This window comes from Oreochromis niloticus, linkage group LG13 (assembly GCF_001858045.2).
Source record: "Oreochromis niloticus isolate F11D_XX linkage group LG13, O_niloticus_UMD_NMBU, whole genome shotgun sequence".
NCBI classification, from domain to species: Eukaryota; Metazoa; Chordata; class Actinopteri; order Cichliformes; family Cichlidae; genus Oreochromis; species Oreochromis niloticus.
This window is the reverse complement of record NC_031978.2, coordinates 20,713,090-20,731,772: the sequence shown is the minus strand read 5'-3', so window position 1 is coordinate 20,731,772 and position 18,683 is coordinate 20,713,090. Positions and strand designations below refer to the sequence as shown.

Below are 18,683 nucleotides of genomic sequence, written 5' to 3'. Positions count from 1 at the left end.
CTCCCTACTGTTGCACCCTGCCGCCCTGGCAAACCAGCCTGAGCCTGACGCCACTGTCGCTGCCGCTGCCTGCAAGCAGCTTTGTTTGGCTCAGGGGGAAGCGGGGCAGCAGAGAGTGCAGTCCACGGCTTGGGCGGTGGCCCGTTCAGGGAGCAAAGACAGGGACGTATCGACACTTTCTCAGCCTGTCACGGCCAGGTTCTGTGAAGTGTGAGAGCGAGCAGTCAGGCAGGGCTCTGCTGGCACGTTTGGGATTTGCAGCTATCAGCAGGAGAGATCTGCACTGCAGAGACTGCAGAGGGAGGGAGGATAGCAGAAGTGGGAAGGCTGGCTGGGAAGCAGGGAAGCACAGACTTATGAGAGAGAGGAGCTGGAAAACGGGCTCTTTAGTGGCAAGATTAATCTCAACATCCACTGGAGTCCTTTGCCTCTACTGGGAGTGGGATGTATGTTCAGTATCCGGCATACGAGGTGCTCAGTGAACTAAAATACTTCAGGCAGTATATGAGCTTGCACCACAAAGACTGATTTACTGTGCCATATTTTAACAAATATACACTTGTGGAGCGATAGATAGATAGATAGATAGATAGATAGATAGATAGATAGATAGATAGATAGATAGATAGATAGATAGATGCTAATAGGCTACTAGTTTACCTGTGCTTATTAAATCCTATGATTCTAGCGTGCTTTCATTCTACTGAGCAGTAGGGATGACTGTATCTGAGGAAGCAACAAGAAGAAGCCATACACAGCTGTCAGAGCAGATCACAAGCTGCCCCTAGAAACACTTTCTTCTTGTCTCCAGCAATTTTGCAGATGTCCGTTAGCATCCAATGAAGTACATTTGGACACAGAATGGGTTGAACAAATGTAGACATTTTCATCCAGGGTTTAATTTTTCTATCACAGTAATCTAAAACTAAAACTAATTTGCGATCCAGTGCACGCGAAGGCTGAGATTAATTATTAAAATGTCAGAAATGCACTGTTCCTGGGCTATAGACAGCTTAGTGTGACAGACTCACCTTGACGGTTGACATTAGATTATGAATTAAAAAGGTGAAGAGCTTTGAGTTAATCATTTAACACTTTAAGAAGACTCGGTCTGAGTATTTCATCTATGGTCATAATAGCTTCAAATGTCATTAGCAGAGAGGCCCTTCGATTTTGCCGGTCCACTCCAGCGACTCAGATCCAGCACACTGATGAGTTCAGTCGATATGTTCGTTACTGGCATTCAGGGTTGATAGAGTCCCTTTTAAGTCATTAGTCTGGGAAGATATACTCACAGCTCTGCATTTAATTACAGGGGCTTTAATTAGTATTTTATTGTATGACACATTTTTATTTAATAAGAGACAGAATATTATATTTAAGAGACAGAACACTGTATTTAAGTATTGTGGTAACTGCCACAGCCTGGAGTACAGGCTGTATAATATCACTAATGTTGTCACTTCACTAAGTGTGCCAGAGCTGATAATGCTTAGCTGGGCCCAAGAGTCTGCCTGGGGGCTGATTGGCTTGGCCCATTATCACATTTGGGAGATTAAACTGCGGTGTAGTCCAGAGATGTGGTCAGAGCCACAGGATGCGGGACGGAGGCCCTGGAAGGACACAAAATGGGCAGCACCAACAAAGAGATGACCTTCAGAAGAAGACAAAGAGGCCTCAGAGCTCAGAATAGAGAAACTTAATTCTCACCCCTGTGCCCAAGACTTTGATAAACATCCATGTGTGCCTGTTTCTTTTTTTGGCCACTGCTGATTCATCACTTCACTGCAGTGACAATGACAACGATCTCGAATCATCTTTAGTTTTTTTTGTGCCTCTGTGCTGTCAGACCCGTCAGTTGCTTTCGCAGCAGCAGGGAACATTGTTCAGGTTCCTCGAACAGCGCTGCATCTTAACTCCATCTCTTTTTGACGTTTGCGATAGATAAACAGAACGTGAATCTCTCGTGCAGTCAGTATAGGTAGCCCGGGGAAGCCGGGGCATTAGCATAAGAGGCGATAGTCATCAGGGGAGTTAATCTATGGTATGATGAGACCACCTGGAAAGGTCAGAGTCAGCTCTTCCAGTAGCAGTGAATTGCCTCATTGGCTGTGATGGATGACCCCTTACACAGCTCTTTTGTAAAATATGCAGGTTATATTAGAAAAGGTGGTTTTATTTGTTTTTTTGTTTTTTGTTTTTTATTATTACACAGATCACATTCACAGAACAGCAGACAGTGGCGCGTATACGGCAACAACTGATACAGCACAGCTACAATATTATGAGAGCTGAGTGTCCTGTTGATGCCGTCAGACAATCATTTCCACAGAGTAATCAAATCAAGTTAGATTTATTCTTCCCTCACCGAGGCCCTTTGAAGTGCATTCAGTATTCCAGTCAACAGCATACAGTGCAGTGATGAATTGGCAAAAGGCTCCCCGCAGCACATCATTACCACTGCAAACACCATTAGGGAGATCGCTCATTTTCAACATTTTGGAAGGTAGGAAGCGACCGAAGATGCATGATGCCTATTATGCAGCTGTTATGAAGTAGAGCTGATATGAGGTTGTGCTGTTTATTGTGTTGCACTCTCACTAAACCGATTGCAGAGTTGCGGTCATGTAGTTTTGCTCTAGGTGGTGCGGGTTTAGCTACACGGTCAAAAAGACAGCCTAAAATGATTTTAGGAGTGTGCCAGTGATAAAGGGAGGGAGTATGTTCTGTTTGTTTGTCTGTTTGTTAGCAGTCCAGCATCCACGGCTCCAGCTGACTTAAGTGTGGTGAAGGGTCAAGGTCGCAACAAATGTGAAAATCAGTAAAAACTTTATGTTACCCATAATTTTTTACTGATTGTCTTTGAACGTCACAACAATATTATAGGCCTCGGGGGACGTTAGTATATAAGTTGGCTAAGCGTTTGACCTTGATTGTGGTTTTTGACTTTCAAGGTCAAAGTTGACCTTTAAAAAAATTCAAGAAACCATATTGAGTAATATATCATATGGAAGGGCATGGAGAGGGCTGTACAATACACTTTTTAGTTTTTCAATTTGACGCCATATAACATCACAATCACACCATAACAGGCTGATGTCAGCATGAATAAAAACATCATCGGGGGGAATTGTGCTCTTTAAGCCCTCTTGTTATTGTTAGTTTTAGAAAGACGTTAATTATCAGCACACATCGAGTGAGAGCTTATCTGTCTAAAATAACCTCCTTAATGCCCAGTGTGTCATATTTGATACATTAGGTTTTTTTTCTGTTTTAAGCAATACATTTAAAAAAAAGTCAAATGTAGCGAATATGATACAATTAAAACTCATACATGTAAATTAATATTAATACATTTTTATTTTATTTTTTTAAAGGTTCAATAACCCCTCCTATCTTCAACAAATTTGAATTTTATGGCAATTATTTAATTGTTCTGGCTTTAACAGGTTAAGCGCTGCCATAAAGCATCGCGAATGTTGCATTTAACTGTCATATTTTTGTAAAACACTGTGTGTCATATCCATGATCATGCAGCTGTGTCTGAACTTCGTAGAGGACACAAAGTTTGTAAGTTCAGTGATTCGAGAGAACAAAATGATCTTGGTAAGAGAATTGGTTTTGAAGCACAGAGTGGGTGAGAGTGGGGCCGAAAACTGTACGCCAACACTTCGCTTCAGTTCTCACATTAGTGAAGAAGTATGGAGGCCATCAGGTTTTGACAAGAGAAATAGAAAAGTTAAGTGTTGCGGTGTGTGTCTTTGCACGCTAGGGCAAACACACATGCCGTTGCAGCTCATGCAGTGGAGAAGAGGTCATCTTGGATTGGATATCACGTCTGCCCTCATATGCCCTCTGTTTCACTGCCGCCTGTCACACTTGATCGCCACATTTCTAACTCGGATTGATTACCTTCAAGTTCAGTTTAAGTTTGAAAGCAGCTATTTTTACCCGGAAAATGATGACAAGACTGGTATGATCTGGAGTCAGTCTCTCAAGCTACTCGCTCAGATTTGCTGCAAAAGATAATATACTGTATCCACATGATGCTTAGGGAGAGAAAAAAAGGCACAACCTGGCAACCTCTGAAGGCTGGGACAAAAAGCACTTTATGTGACATTTTATCAAAATAATTTGCTCAAATCAGGTGTAAAAGTAGGCATCAGTGAAGCAGGATGTGCATGGGAGTGGAAATAGTGTGAAAGTGCTACAAGGTGGTGGAAAACAGCATGAAAGAACTAAAAAGAAAGTAAGTACACGCAGAAACTCAGACGCCAGGCAGGAGAGAAAGAATCAAGTGGCATGCCAGCAACGGTTTCATAGTCTGGAAACACCAGGCCCAGATGTTCCCATTTGGCATTGATGATTTCCTGCCCACCAGGCACCTAAAACACATGCAGAGGAAGAGGAAGTTGAGAAAAATTCAGTAATAAGCAAGGACAAATATGTTTTTAGTGTATGATTTAAAATGTGTCAAATAATGATTGAGCGATCTTAATGCAGGTCTGCGGTATCGGTGTGTTTGGCCATCAGTCTGTCATGTATGTGTCCGTCTTTAGGGGAAGATCGCTCCAGAGAGAATGTGGTGGGCACCACAGACGCGCAGTCGGCCGGTGCTGCGGGAGCAGAGTCCGGCTCCAGCAGACGGCGGCTTCACTGCTGCATCCGAGTGACAGCTGTACAAGTGCGGAAGGCTCTATGGGGAGTCGCCATGGTGATGTGCGTGTGTTCCTCCTGGGCAGGCTCCACCCAGCTGGCCAAGCTGACCTTTAAGCAGTTTGATGCTCCCTTCACCCTCACCTGGTTCGCCACCACGTGGAACTGCCTCTTCTTCCCCCTCTACTACATCGGCCACCTGTGCAAGAGTCCGGAGAGGCAGACAGCCAGGCAGAGGTTAAGGTTAGAAGACACTCTCTCCTTCAGAGCAAGCTCCATTAGAGGTCCAAGTGCTAAAGCTGCTGTCACATCTTTTTATATATAAATCTGCTTTTGTGCTCTGACATGTTGTGATCATCCTTTAATATCAGAATTTTCTACATATCCTCCTTCATTACATCCATGAATCTTCTCCATGATCTTCTTTCATGGCAGCAAAAACTCTGCTATAGTTTTAGCCAAGACTAGTTGTCCTGTGACCAGTCTTACAGATGGTGGATTTTAGATGAATTAACACTTGTTTGACAGCTTTTGATGCACTTAAAGTAGGCGATAGCAGTAGGTTGTCATCAATTCTAGTCACTGTTTCTCTTTTTTCCGTCTCGCCTTTCCTGGTGCACATGGACTGTGAATAAAGTCTGTATTCGGGTCTGTGCCCCTACCCACCAACACGCACAGTGACAGTGGAGGAAACAAACGATATAAAAAACCCTTAAGTGACTGTAAAGTCCAGTACAGGCTCTCACACAAATTCTGACTTCAGTCAAAGGGCATTGTTTCTTTTCTAAGGTCAGAGACTTCAGCAGTTACAGTTTTATAAGACAGAACAGAAATCAATTTTTGCAACAGCAACAGCAGACCAGATTACAGCGCAGTCATTAAAAATCAAAGCAAAGTTTCCTGTCTTTATATAGATAAAACCTACAACCTTTAAAAATATTATCTCAAGTCAGACCTGAGGGGTCATCAGATCATTAACAAACAATTAATCTATCTGTATCAGAATTTGTAATGGCCCATAAGTGAAAAGGTGAAGACTAAATGGGAGAAACACACTTTAACCATGTTTTGAGTGACGCCATTGTATAATTCTTCTACCAGAAGGCAATCCGCAACTTCCCTTTTGGCTACACAGCCAAATGTTTGGAAACAGCAACCAGCTGATCCGAGCAAAGTTGGGCTTTGAAATTTAAATGTCAGTGAAATTTGTGCCTAACATCAAAAAATATCCTCCGATATAAAGGAATATCTGATTTTTTTTTTTTTTTTTTTTTTTTTTTTTAACCTGTCCCGTTTGGTTCTTTTGCCATCAGAATTATTGTCTAAAGGCGAAGAAAGATGCCCAACGGATTTACTTTACCAAATGGACCATCCCAGCCTTGCCGTAATGGTCCATTTGATTCACCTTTTATTGTTTATTTTATTTTCACTTGCTGAATACGGGACAGACTTGACTGGGGGAAGGAAAGGGGAGAAAGAAAGAGGGAAAGAAAAACAGCGGGGAAGAGGGACGGGGAAAAAGGGCAAAAAAACAAAAACCAACAGAATAAGCAGACAAAAAATACATATATCGATCACCTGGATCACCTGTTGAGAAAGAAAGAAGAAAGCAAGCAGAAGAAAACGAGAGTAATAAACAACATCACAATGATCTATGGGAATATGACAGTAAATACTAAATATTAAACATTATTGTGCAGCACGTGAGATCGACAGCGCACAGTGTGCTTTGAGGTAGGAGCCAAAAAGGGTGTAGTTTGTGTGTGATCACCTGTGTGTACACCTGTGAGCATGGACGCGCTTGTTTTTTTTTTTAAAAGGTTCCTTCATGTAATGATCTGCTAGAGGGTGTGGGGGGCCACTGCCCCGTCCTCCAGGGCATGACGCAGGTATGGAGGAGATCAAAACTCTAGACATCCAGAGGCCCCCAGAACACAAGAGACCAAGGAAGACCAACAGAGGGGCAGCCGCGTCACTATCTGATTTTTAGATTGCCCAATATCGGTATCAGTATCGGTATTAAAAATCCCATATGAGTTTTATTCTCCCTTTTTATTTTCTATCCATTTTTTCTAGTTACCAAAAAATCCATTCAAAAGGTCACTTTGATTCCCCGATGAAATTAACCATCAGAGGTGTTGTACATGGCATCTAGCAGTGTACCAGTGAGATGATAGAGATGTACTAATTGAATTTTTTCAAACACTGCGTGACAGTTTCTATCCTCTTTGTGTTTGACAGAACAAACGCCACATGTTCAGCCTGTTTCACCAGCTGCTTACAGTTTATCATTTAGGCCCATTTTCAATCTCGCTGAATGAGCTAATTCTGTTTACCTTCTGTTTTTGCTTGTCAGGTAAACACAGTCATCCTCTCTTCAGGTTGTATTTGCAAAACGCCGCCACATATTTACCTGTTTGGAAGAGCAGGCCGTGCCATCTCACATACCCTGCTGACGAGACTGTAATCCTAATTGTGTTACAGTGGCTTTCACAGTTGAAGCAGTCCATTAATCATGGTCTTTAGACAAAAGTCTTATCTCTGCTACCTGCAGTGCTACATTAGTGCAAAGAGACAAAAGAGAGCGGTAGTTTAGAAGCTGTGGTGTGCTGCTGAGCTCGGGGGATTGGCTCTGTATTTCGGATGCTCCTCTGTGATGTAATCCTTCCTTTTTTTTAGAGGCCTACATGAGGATGTGGGTCTCCCACTCCTCAGTTGCAGCTCATGTGAACTGACTACAAATTACAATACCATCTTCTGTTGAACCTGACAGTGCAGAGAAATAGAAACCAAAGGATAGCTTCGTGACAGCAGGCAGCCGAACGAGAGGCAAGGACCTGACTTTAGCAGTATATTTGTGAGGAGAGGATTTTACTGCACTCATCACCCTTGTTGTTATATTGACTTGATATTTAGCAGCAGTGGAAGGATTTATCTCTTTCCTCACAAAGTGTCATTTTGAATTTTGCATCTTTTAAATTCAAGCTTGTAGTTTGAGACCCTCTGACTGCTTTTGGGTAATGCGAAACCTTTTTGAGTCAATTTAGATGTAAGTATGAAAAGAAGGATGGATTAACTCAGTTTGCGCCAAATTCTAAAGAAACCAAATAAAAGTTCTGTGCAGGCACTAGAAAGTGATACTAAATCATTTGGTAGTGCAGCGCTTAACTGTTTAATCCACACGCTGCTAGGTGTATTAATATCTGCTGCTGCAACTCTTTGGGAGCTTTGCAGAGGTTTGACGTATCTTAAAAATCACTGCGGATTACAGTGCACGAGTACACAAGTGCAGCAGTAATGCGTGAACACAGTCACCGGTTAGGCTTTAAGGTGGTGCAACCAGTGTCTGTAATGAAACGCTGATAAATTGGTTGTCGCAGAATTAGTGTCGTGTCCACAGAGGAGGTTTGAGCAGTGTGTTCTTAGTGCAGACTCAGCTCTCTGGAGCTGATTCATAGCAGCGCTGCTCTACAGTATCCAGCAGGACACCCTGGCAAATATGCTACCTGCCACTCCTCACTTATTGCTGCTTCATCACTTTTCACTGAGCCAGATGCGCTCAGGGTAAACGGTACAACTCAGTAGTAATGGTAACAATAGCAGTCCGGTGTGGGCGGAGTCACTCAAGTTGGGGGTGAAACAGAAAATTCTTGTCGTCACAGCAGAGCAACGTAAGGTCTTACTCAGCAGACGATGTAGTAACACGACAGAGCAGGACCACTATGCAGTATTCTGATACTGATACATAATGTCATGGTTTGGTTCCTCTCTTGCATTACTGACTCATGCCAATAGCTTTTGGACTGTCAGCTTTTATTCAAGGGTATTTTCATTTAGCTTCTTGTGCGTAGTTACAGCGCCTGAAAAACATGAATAGTGGATGACTAAGCCTCATGCAGAAGCACTTAAAGATTAATCATTTCTTCAACATAGCAGACTGCCAGACTGACTGTTAATCATACGTCTCCAGATTTAGTGTTTTTTTCTCAGTATTATCTGTTAAAACTTGACTGGTTAGAATTCCTCACACAATCATGGTATCGCTTTTAGCAGCAATAATTTGAAGTAAACATTTTCTGTGTGACTTTATCAGTCTCTCACCTTGTTATGGAGGACTCTTGGCCCACTCTTGGCCCACGGTTTGTGGGCATTTACGCTCAGCTCTGTTAAGGCCCCAACACAGCATTTCAATCACGCTGAGGTCTGGACTTTGACTGGACCATTGCAGCACCTTGATTCTTTTCTTTTTCTGCTGTTTGCTGTTGTGCTTGGGATCAATGTCCAAGTGCATGACCCAATTTGGGACAAGTATTAGTTATCAGACAGATGGTCTCACATTTGACTGTAGAATACTTTGGTATACAGAGGTCGACTCAACAACCACAAGGTTTCCAAGTCCTGTTGCTGCAAAACAAGCTCAAATCACCACCCCTCTACCCCCGTGCTTGACAGATGGTTTGAGGTGTTTGTGCTGATATGTGCTTGGTTACTACTAAACATGGTGCTGTGCATTATATCCAAACATCTCCACACCACTACAGAAGTCTGGTGGTTTGTTTAGATGCAACTTTGCACACCTAAGCTGTGGGGTCGTGTTCTTTTTGTAACAAAGAGGCTTTCTCTCCAAAAAAGCCATATTTGTTCAGTCTTTTTCTGATTGTAGCATAAACCTCAACATTTAACTAACTCAGACCTGCAGATTTTGAGATGTAGCTCCCAGAGATTTTTTGAGGTTTCTCTGAGCATTGCATGGTCTGACCTTGGGGTGAATTTGCTAGGATGTCCGCTTGTAGGAAGACTAACAGCTGCCTTGAATATTTCCACTTGTGAATAAACGTTCTCACTGCAGAATGAAGGATTTAAATTGATTGCCAGCAATAGTCGCTTCTCTAAGATCGCTGCTGATGTCTTTCCTCTTCAGCATTGTGTTAATACAACCTCGTAATTTCTTCGGAAGCGATAAAGGCGTAGTTAGTTTTTCACACACATCTTCTACATTTTAGCTCAACTTTAGTTAAATAAATAATGTCATAGTGTAATATGTCATGCTTTGTAATTCACCTGAGGTTTTATTTACCTAAATCTAAGACCAGATGATTTTTATCATACGTAAAACCCTAGAATTGCATGGCTGTTATCTGAGTCATTACAAATTTGCCTGAGTTATTCATCGCATGCATAAGTCACAGCAACATTTATTTCTGTCCCCATTTTTCCTTCATGTTTAAATCCATACAGAAACTCATACCCAGAAGCTGAACTCCCTGAGTGTCCACAAGTAATGCTGAGAACAGAGGAAGATGAAAGAAGACTTTTCTGAGTACATCAAATACATTTCTGCCTGTTGTCACTATGAAATACCAAACAGCTTTTTTCTTCGATTTAGTCATTCGATATGTCCTGTTGTAGCAGCAAAGATTATCCAATTTCTTTGCTATACTGAGACATTTGTCAGATGTAACCAGACAAAACACCTGAGGAGCAAACAGGTTGTTTAATTTCTTAATGGGGACAGTTGAATATTTAACTTTACTGCCTTGTGGCAGATCTTAATTTGCAATTAAATATTAAGTCATTCTTCTAGTAGGGTAGCATCGGTCCCACGTGTCTATAATGTGGGACAAACATAATTTAGATGTAACTGTTGAAGTGGGAATTACTGCAGTCACTCATTGGCATTAAGTGTGTTTTTCAGATTGTGCTGTTTGTGTTCACTGGTGTTAATTGGTCCCAGAGTGATAATACTTATCAGCTTTAAAATCATACTACATTTTTGGAAGGTTAACAGTCTTCATTTTGGTCGTGCACACAGGGAGTGCTGCAGGTTTTTCGGAGACGATGGGCTGACGCCGAAGGTGTTTTTCACCAAGGTAGCTCCTTTTGGCCTGCTGTGGATCCTCACCAACTACCTGTACCTGCAGGCCCTCAGGAAGATCAACACAACAGATGTGTCAGCGCTATTCTGTTGTAACAAGGCCTTCGTCTTCCTGCTGTCATGGATCGTGCTCAGAGACCGCTTCATGGGGGTCAGGGTGAGTACATCTGCATGCGTGTGTTTTTTCTCTTCCAAGGGAAAATTATGAATCTTTAGTTAAGATGTCTAACTCGAGCACAGGACACAGAAAGCAAGGATTTTCACACTGTCCCCTCTTGGCTTGTGAGTTTTATTTGTAGTAAACAAGCTAATAACCAAAAGCGTGTCTTTTGAATTAGTTTTGAAGAATAATTTACTATCTTATATAAAGTCGCTATATCCAACAAGATATTTAACCCTTTGTACTTAATGTGGCAACAGCAGTAACCACGACTCACCCCCGAGACAGCCAATGAATGATTTATAATTACATCATTGTAGGTAATTGGCGAGCTGTGGGATGAGCACATCAATATATATATGAATATTATATGTTGTAAAGCAGTTTTGCACTATCATCTGTCCCATCATCCTGTTTTTTAGTGCGGTTGTTCTGTAAAACAGGGAATTAATAAACTCGAGTTTTTGTTCGATTTTTCATCAGCAGCCAGATACGTTAATGTTATAATATCTGCTCAGGCTTTCATTGGATCTTTGTTGTCTATGAGAAACAGTAGATCCATAACAAATGACAGCTAAAAAGAATAAAGGCACAATGAGTGTAAATTAAATGATTGTAAAGTCTAAATATACAACACCGGTATATTTAAAATCTTTGCTTTTCCGTGGGTGGGCACGGTGAGCTGCGACGAATGGCTTTAGTCGCTCGCTGATGCGGTTCTGAAGAATACTGCAAGCTGCTATCAGCCCATTCTGCACTCCCACGTTTAGAACGGGCACTGCACTCGTATATTTTTTGGTGAGCGTCCCATTTATCTTGAATCTCACTGATTATGACGAAACTTATTTAAGATAAGAGCGTGCCCAATATTAGCCTCACAGGCTGACTGTCACATGTTGATTTATGTGATTTATGACTAGTTCCACCAAACATTTTATTTTTTTTCCTTCCTAGATTGAATCAGTTTGATTATGTTCAGATCCCTAAAGATACAAAAGTATCCTGTTCATCATGAGACACGAGACAAGATTGGGGGGGAAAGGCAAATTTTTCATTTTGTGTAGCAGGAATGTTCTTTCTTCTTCTCTCTTCCTTACAGGAATGTAAATGTCTCCAGGGCTTATCTTGCAAACCGATGCACAAGTTTGGGTCCTGATCCCAAGTTTGATATGGACAGATTAAAAAATTATCTTTGTTTTTCTGTATTGTTTATTATATTTTGAATATTACAGTATAATCTTATGAAACTTACTCTTTAACATGACTCTACATGAGATGGCAACATACCTCTGATTACTTTATGACTGGACCAAAAAGAAACGAGGTATTTTCGCCACCTCCATATTGGCGTTTTGAAATCATACATTACAAGAAAGCGGTAAATCCCTTGGAAAATCAAAGGACACTTTATGCTCTGTACATTGACTGTAGGGACTTCTCAGTCACAGTGGCCCACCCTAAAGCAGACCCTGATTTATTCTCCTTTTGGCTCTTATCAGGATCATACTTTCCAAGTCTTACTAAACGTGGAACAGGTGATTGACACTATAAACTTATCGGGAAAGTGTTTACTGAGGTGGTGATGTCATAGATGTTTACTTTACAACCAGATTTCTTTTTGAAACCAGAGTTGCTGCCACCTACTGGCAGGTTTAAGGCAATCCTGCACAGTTTTACCTTCTTAGAAGCTACGCTCATCTCTAATACTGTCTCTGGTCAAATGTGTATTTAAATTTTATACTAAACTCAGTTTTACACTTCATCAGCCACCATTACAAAAAAAGTCTCTAATCTGCAAAGAAATGCAAATTTGTGATGACTTGCTTTGACTGAATTTCCATTTGAATGTGTGAGCTACACACACAGCACGGTTGAGTAGAGAGCAGGTTGTGAGCACGACGGGATGATTACCTACCGGTGATCACAGTGTCATTCAAATGTGCCACCTGGTCTGTGCATGTGTGTGTTCGCCGGCAAGCTTGTCACAGATAAAGACAGAGAAGCAGGACAGTAAGGGGTTACTTACCTTTGTGAATTAAAATATCGGTTTATCTCCTCTCACTGCGCGCCTCAGATGCTTTCACATCTGCAGCCATCCCGCACTTTGCACGATGCCCCTCCCCGCCTCCCCTTTTTTTCCTCTCACGCTCACAAGCACCCCGTCTCTCCCTTGTGTATGCCCCGACTCGTCACCCCCATTATTCGTGATGAAAAGCCTCGGTAAGAGACAAGTACAGTAATAGTCCCGCTTCACTCTCTCTTACACACCCTCCCCTCTCTTGCTCTCTGTTGCCTGGTAGTGAGGATTGCAGTGTTTGGATGTCTGCAGTAATGCAGGGGAACTTGAACAAGTTTGTCATGAAAGTGAAGGAGGAGAAACAGAAAGGGAAGAGAGAGAGAGCGATGAGGGGGATGCTACATCAACCTCGTTAAACAGGGAGGTTTTTTTCAGTGATACTGTGTGGATAAAACCAATGACTAGCTCGGCTCAGGGTTGGCAGAATGATCAAAGAAATCAGGGAGATATTTTTTCTTTGTGACCCATGTTTAGATTTATGATTAGTAAAAAGTGCAAGGTCCATGTGCTGCAGTTACACCACCGTAATGACATAAGCTACTCACCGGACTCATCGGTCACGCCTGCCCATTGCAGAACAAGTTTGGGTGAAACCACAGTCCTTCCTCCCTCTTACCCTCCACATTGTGCTGAAACATCTTAAATTGTTGCTGACGCCGTGAGCAAATGGCCATTTCCTAAAATGAAAGGTGTAGCAGTGACTGACAGGCAGCCTGCAGTGCAGAAAGAGACATTTAGCCAGACTTGCCTAAGGTGCTTTGGCCAAGCAAAAACACGCGGCTCATTTATCTTCCCGACACCTCCTTAATGCGGTGCTAATCCACTCAGCTGGGCTGCACCATAGCCCCATCACTGCTGTACAGTTCTCACATATACACTATGAACATATACCCGAGACAAACCAGATTTTAATGCAATAAAACACAAGAGGTTTGCCTTTTATGCATCACAGTTGACCCAGAGCAGGGTGAAGCTGATGGATTCTTGCCATCTTGAAGCTGTGATAATTGCAGAGGCAGGGAGTGGGTGAGAAAAGCAGGGGCTGCTGGACTGAGTGGTGGGGAGGGGGGGGGGATTTGGTTTGTAAACACGATGGCTTTGTAATGGAAATCAATGTCACACAATCAAGCCAACACTGTAAAAGCTGCCTGTCCTGTGTTGGAAGCGCTTACAGGGTGAATCTGAGAGCAGATCTGCACTGCACGTAGAAAACGTAAATATCAAATGAAAAGCTTGTTTACTATGAAATAACAACCCACCCAATAATTAGACTGCTTCAAGCCTGGTTCTGTGAGGCTTGTTATTTCTGCACTGAATAACAAAGCTGAGGCCATGTGGGCCTGCTGTGTCCCGCCGCGGCTGTAAGGGGATAAGGTGCCTTTTTCACCAAACTGTGAGCAGCATGTTGTCCATCCTTCACTCACTGATGCTCTCTCTCTCTCTCTCCCTTTCTCTGTATAGATAGTAGCTGCTATCTTGGCCATAGCAGGCATCGTAATGATGACCTATGCCGATGGATTCCACAGCCACTCGGTCATCGGCATTGCTTTGGTCGTGGCCTCTGCTTCGATGTCAGCGCTCTATAAGGTATTTGCTGTGCGATACTGCAAATTTTGGTTTCAATGTGATATCAGCTACTAAATACAGGGCCAGCATTGCCGATATCGATACTTTTAAACTATAAAAGCAGCTTATGATTTATGAGATGAATCATCATCAATTTGCAAATTTATTTTCCAGAATAATTAAGTGATATAACAAAAACACACCTTTAAGATATTCGTGTATATTGAAGCTGCCTGTCTCTAAAACACTTTGGGTTCTGTTGTTTCAGTGCGCATAAGTGGCCCGCAAGTGCGCATGCGCTGTCAAAATAAAAAACGCGCACCAGATAAAAAGTTGCAGCGCGCGTTTGCGTACATAAGTTTTTCACGTCATATTCTGCACCACATCTCTGTGCGTTCATCATTTGTTTGAAGCCAGCTCACCTCCTGCAACCACTTTTCCGAGAATACGCGCTTCTTTTGCGGTTCGGACTCCTTCTGACATTTCTTTGGAGTTGGAGGAACACCAAAGTAATTGCTTCTTCGACATCTTTAAGAGTTCTAAACAAATGTCTGTCCTCCTCCAGAAAATCTTATGTACGCAAACGCGCGTTGCAACTTCTCATCTGGTGCGCGTTTTTTATTTTGACAGCGCATGCGCACCTGCGGACCACTTATGTGCACCCCTGACTATACACAAAAAGGACATTTTTATTTTTATTTTTCCACACAATTCGGTGGGCTACATACTGAACTTGGAGGACAGAAACAAAGTGTTCATTCTTTTATGCTATCGGTATTTAGCTCGATCCGCAAAACCTCTAGGATTTGATTGCATTTCATCAGTGCCTATTGTACCACTGAGCATAAAGTTCCATTGTAGCGCTACTTTTATTCACGGTGGAAAAAAATAGGTAAGCGTGCTGTATGTATGGACACATCTCTATAAGAAACCCTGACTAGCTCCCTTCTAATTATGTAACCAGGTGGCAGAAGACAGAAGGGGATTATGTAGTGTGAGACTCACCTGCCAGAAGTACGCGATACCTACGCATTTGGTTGCAGGCCTCAGGCTGTGTTACCCTGATCAAGGGGGTTACAGGACAGATATTATATAGCTATGTTTTGACGGGTCTGGTCTCCTTTGCCCTGCTGTCTGTGCCGCCCTAACGTGATAAACAGACAGCAGTGGCCCTGGGCCAGAGACATGGCAGGTACTTGGCAGGCTTCACTCTCTGTAATATACCTCAGTTCCTGAAGAGGGCAGATTCAATGTATGCATCTCTCTCCTTCCTCTTTATTCTCAGGTGCTCTTTAAGATGGTGCTGGGAAGTGCCAAATTTGGAGAGGCTGCACTCTTTCTGAGCATCGTTGGAAGCACCAATTTTGTTTTCGTCAGCTTTGTGCCAGTCATGCTGTATTTTACACACGTGGAGTACATCGAGTCACTCAGAGACATCCCATGGGCCTACCTCTGTGGGGTCGCAGCCCTGCTTTTCGGTATATGGAGACAGAGCAGTAATGTGCACCAGCTGGTTGTGTAATCTACAAATAGCAACGTTCTCATTGTGTAGTCCGCTGCTGCTCTAATTCTGCTTTGTTCCTACAGCTTTCAACGTCCTGGTGAACTTTGGCATTGCGATAACATACCCGACATTAATTTCCCTTGGCATTGTCCTAAGTGTTCCTGTAAACGCCAGTAAGTCTCTTGGCTTTCCTCTAAGAGTGCTAGCTTTTTATATCTGGTCACCATTTAATATTTGATGGCACTGGATTCTCCCAAAAGTTTCCATCTATATTTGATGAAAGACTCCATTTAATTTTCAAACCACGCTCCGTCTCGATGTACAATTAGCCATTTTTATTTGACAAACACACACAGTTACAATTTGCATTCATTTACACAGTTCTTGACTTCTATTAACACAGTACCTTTTTATTTATTAATTTTTTTTACAGTGGTGGACCTCTACACGTGTGAAATTCACTTTAACTCGGTGCGCCTCATTGCCGTGTTCATCATTTGCTTGGGTTTCCTAATGCTGCTGTTACCAGAGGACTGGGACCAGTGCATCATCCAGCTCAGCCAGAAGCTGCGCAAACGTGACGAGCCAGCAGAAGGCAGCGGAGAGGCGGGAGCTGGCACAGGGCTCAACTGGAGAGGGAGAGCCAGGACCTCCATGTCAACATATGCACTTTGAATATATGAAATATCATCACACAAACACATATACATGAGGTGGGAGGGAAATGGGGCAATAACCCACGTGACCCGCCTGGTTCCTTGCCTTTTGGACTGCCCTCTGATCTGCAGCTTTTCAACCAAAGGGGAAGATGAAGGAGGCTCAGATTGCGTTTCATTCATTTGGCATCATTCCTGCTCACAAGTTAACCGAGTTGGTGCATGGACTTATATCATTTGTAATCCTTCTTACCCCTAAAATGATCAGGTATAACTGATTGAACCATGTGTTAATTTTGCTGTACCTCTTAATCATTCCTCTGATTCCTCGCCTCTGGGAAGACTCGCCAACTTGCCTGATATTTTTCAGTGAGGAGGAATAAAGGGGCAGACATCTCTCAAGGCAGCCCCAACACCTTGTAGACCAGCTGGCTTTAACATGTACACATTTACACACCTCTAAGATCCAAAGAAGAATGCCTACAAAGCTGAATGCCTGAAAACAGAACATGAGGCCCGGTAGCCTTCTGCGGGTGTAAACTTAGTGACAAATACCTGCCTTTTGTGCACTTGTACATAGCTATATTTCACACCTTGGATGTCCCGGAGCTGTGGACCTGTCAAGCTCATCTGGTGTGAAGGGACCTGTCTGGACGCCTGAGGATCAGTCTGAGCTGAAGAAGCTTTCACAATGCGTCTCTCTATTCACTCTTAGAGAAGAGGTCAGTTTCATTTCATCCGCACTGATTGGCTCCCCGTGGTTATGTGCTTTCCTTGGGCTAGACTCCCACTTCTGTAAACACTCACTCATTGTTCGGGCCCCACAGTTTAGTCACGCGATATCTACATTCGCTTTCAATGCATTATATCATTGACGTGTTTGTCAAACAGTGGGATTGCTTTCAATCCATCCACAAAGCAGTTGCCTAACATTTGCTTTATGTTGCCAGCACACCGGTAGGAAATAGGGTGAACATTTTATTAACCAAGCAATTTAAATAAACACATTCAAATATTGTTAAAAGCTTTGATATCTCAAAATAAGACTGACAGGTTAATGGAACTACCCCTTTAATTACTTTAAACACAGCTATCTCTGAGCCTCTCTTTTAACATTTTAGTATCATATGCACACAGACAAATGTGCAGCAGTTCAGTTACATCGTTTCATTTCGGGTGGGAATTACAGACTAGAAAACTGTCCTACTGTGGCTTGAGGAGAGTAGTCCTGACACACGGCTCTTCTCGTGATCAAAAAAGAAGAAGAAGAAAAAAAAGAAACCTTTGTTTTTCCGCTTTCGTTTATCACATTTTTGAGACAAGTTAACAACCAGGTTGACCCCCGAGAGAAACCGAGGTGCACGCCTTGTAAAGCAACGGTGGAAACTCTGCCTTGTTGTGAATGTACGAACATCACTCGACCACACACACGCTCGCAATGTGCTATCTGTTTTTTACAGTGCCACCACAGACTGCTGCACAGAGACTGTTTAATACTATCCTTCTTATACTCATCTGAATGATTTTCTTTGTCCTTCTTTCTTTATTGAGACAAACTTGACACATTTATATTTGTTTGCATTTGGTTGCCGACTTAACCTTGAGAAGACAGCGAGTGACGTCTTGCAGAACGAGCATGCACGTACTGTACGAGCAGATGCAGCCGAAAAAGTCCACTTCACTGCCTTTTCTTTGTTTCGCAATAGAGTACATTAGCACTGTTTCCCATTGTCATTCTGTATGACAATAAATAATAATAATGTATTCCTCTGGAATTATTGCTAGACATAAATGTAAACCTTTGTAAGGAATGACGATTTTTACACTGAGATGCAACATATGATTATCACATTTGAGGAGGAGATGTTCCGAACATGAATAAATGACGGGTTTATTAGAGCTACTGTTGGGTGTCTTCAAGTGTAATCACATGTACTATATAAAAATATTTCTTTTCAATACATTTCCTTGTCAAGGTTTTTTTTTCTTGCCCCCTCTGCAAAAAATGTACAATTCATCAAGTAAACAACTGAGTGAAAAACCAAAAAACTTGGCAAGGTTTAACAAGTGTTGGGTGAGACAGCACACTTAAAAATAAATAAATAAATAAAAAATCAATGAATCTGGAATCAATTTAGAAGTACACTGCTGGTTTTTTTGGGTTTTTTTGGTTAGTTATATAAACAACT

The 18,683-nt window shown here is 42.3% G+C and overlaps 1 protein-coding gene and 1 long non-coding RNA gene across 3 annotated transcripts in view; one reads left to right on the top strand and one right to left on the bottom strand.

Annotated features, from left to right (window-relative positions):
• Positions 1–18,457, top strand: part of slc35f3b (solute carrier family 35 member F3b) — a 52,119-nt gene extending 33,662 nt beyond the window's left edge. For both annotated transcript variants that reach the window (XM_005474044.3, XM_005474045.4), the window contains 6 exons: positions 4,560–4,899; positions 10,469–10,688; positions 14,230–14,355; positions 15,620–15,812; positions 15,922–16,011; positions 16,272–18,457. In XM_005474044.3, the coding sequence (XP_005474101.1) occupies positions 4,560–4,899; positions 10,469–10,688; positions 14,230–14,355; positions 15,620–15,812; positions 15,922–16,011; positions 16,272–16,513 (1,211 nt within the window). In that variant the 3' untranslated portion in view covers positions 16,514–18,457. The remainder of the gene's footprint in view (positions 1–4,559; positions 4,900–10,468; positions 10,689–14,229; positions 14,356–15,619; positions 15,813–15,921; positions 16,012–16,271) is intronic.
• LOC112841972 (uncharacterized) lies at positions 673–13,306 on the bottom strand. Its single transcript, XR_003213487.1, has 3 exons — positions 12,718–13,306; positions 4,801–4,855; positions 673–4,385 (listed from the first exon to the last, which is right to left on the bottom strand). It is a non-coding gene; the product is annotated as an uncharacterized LOC112841972 (long non-coding RNA).
• Positions 18,458–18,683: the final 226 nt, after the last annotated feature.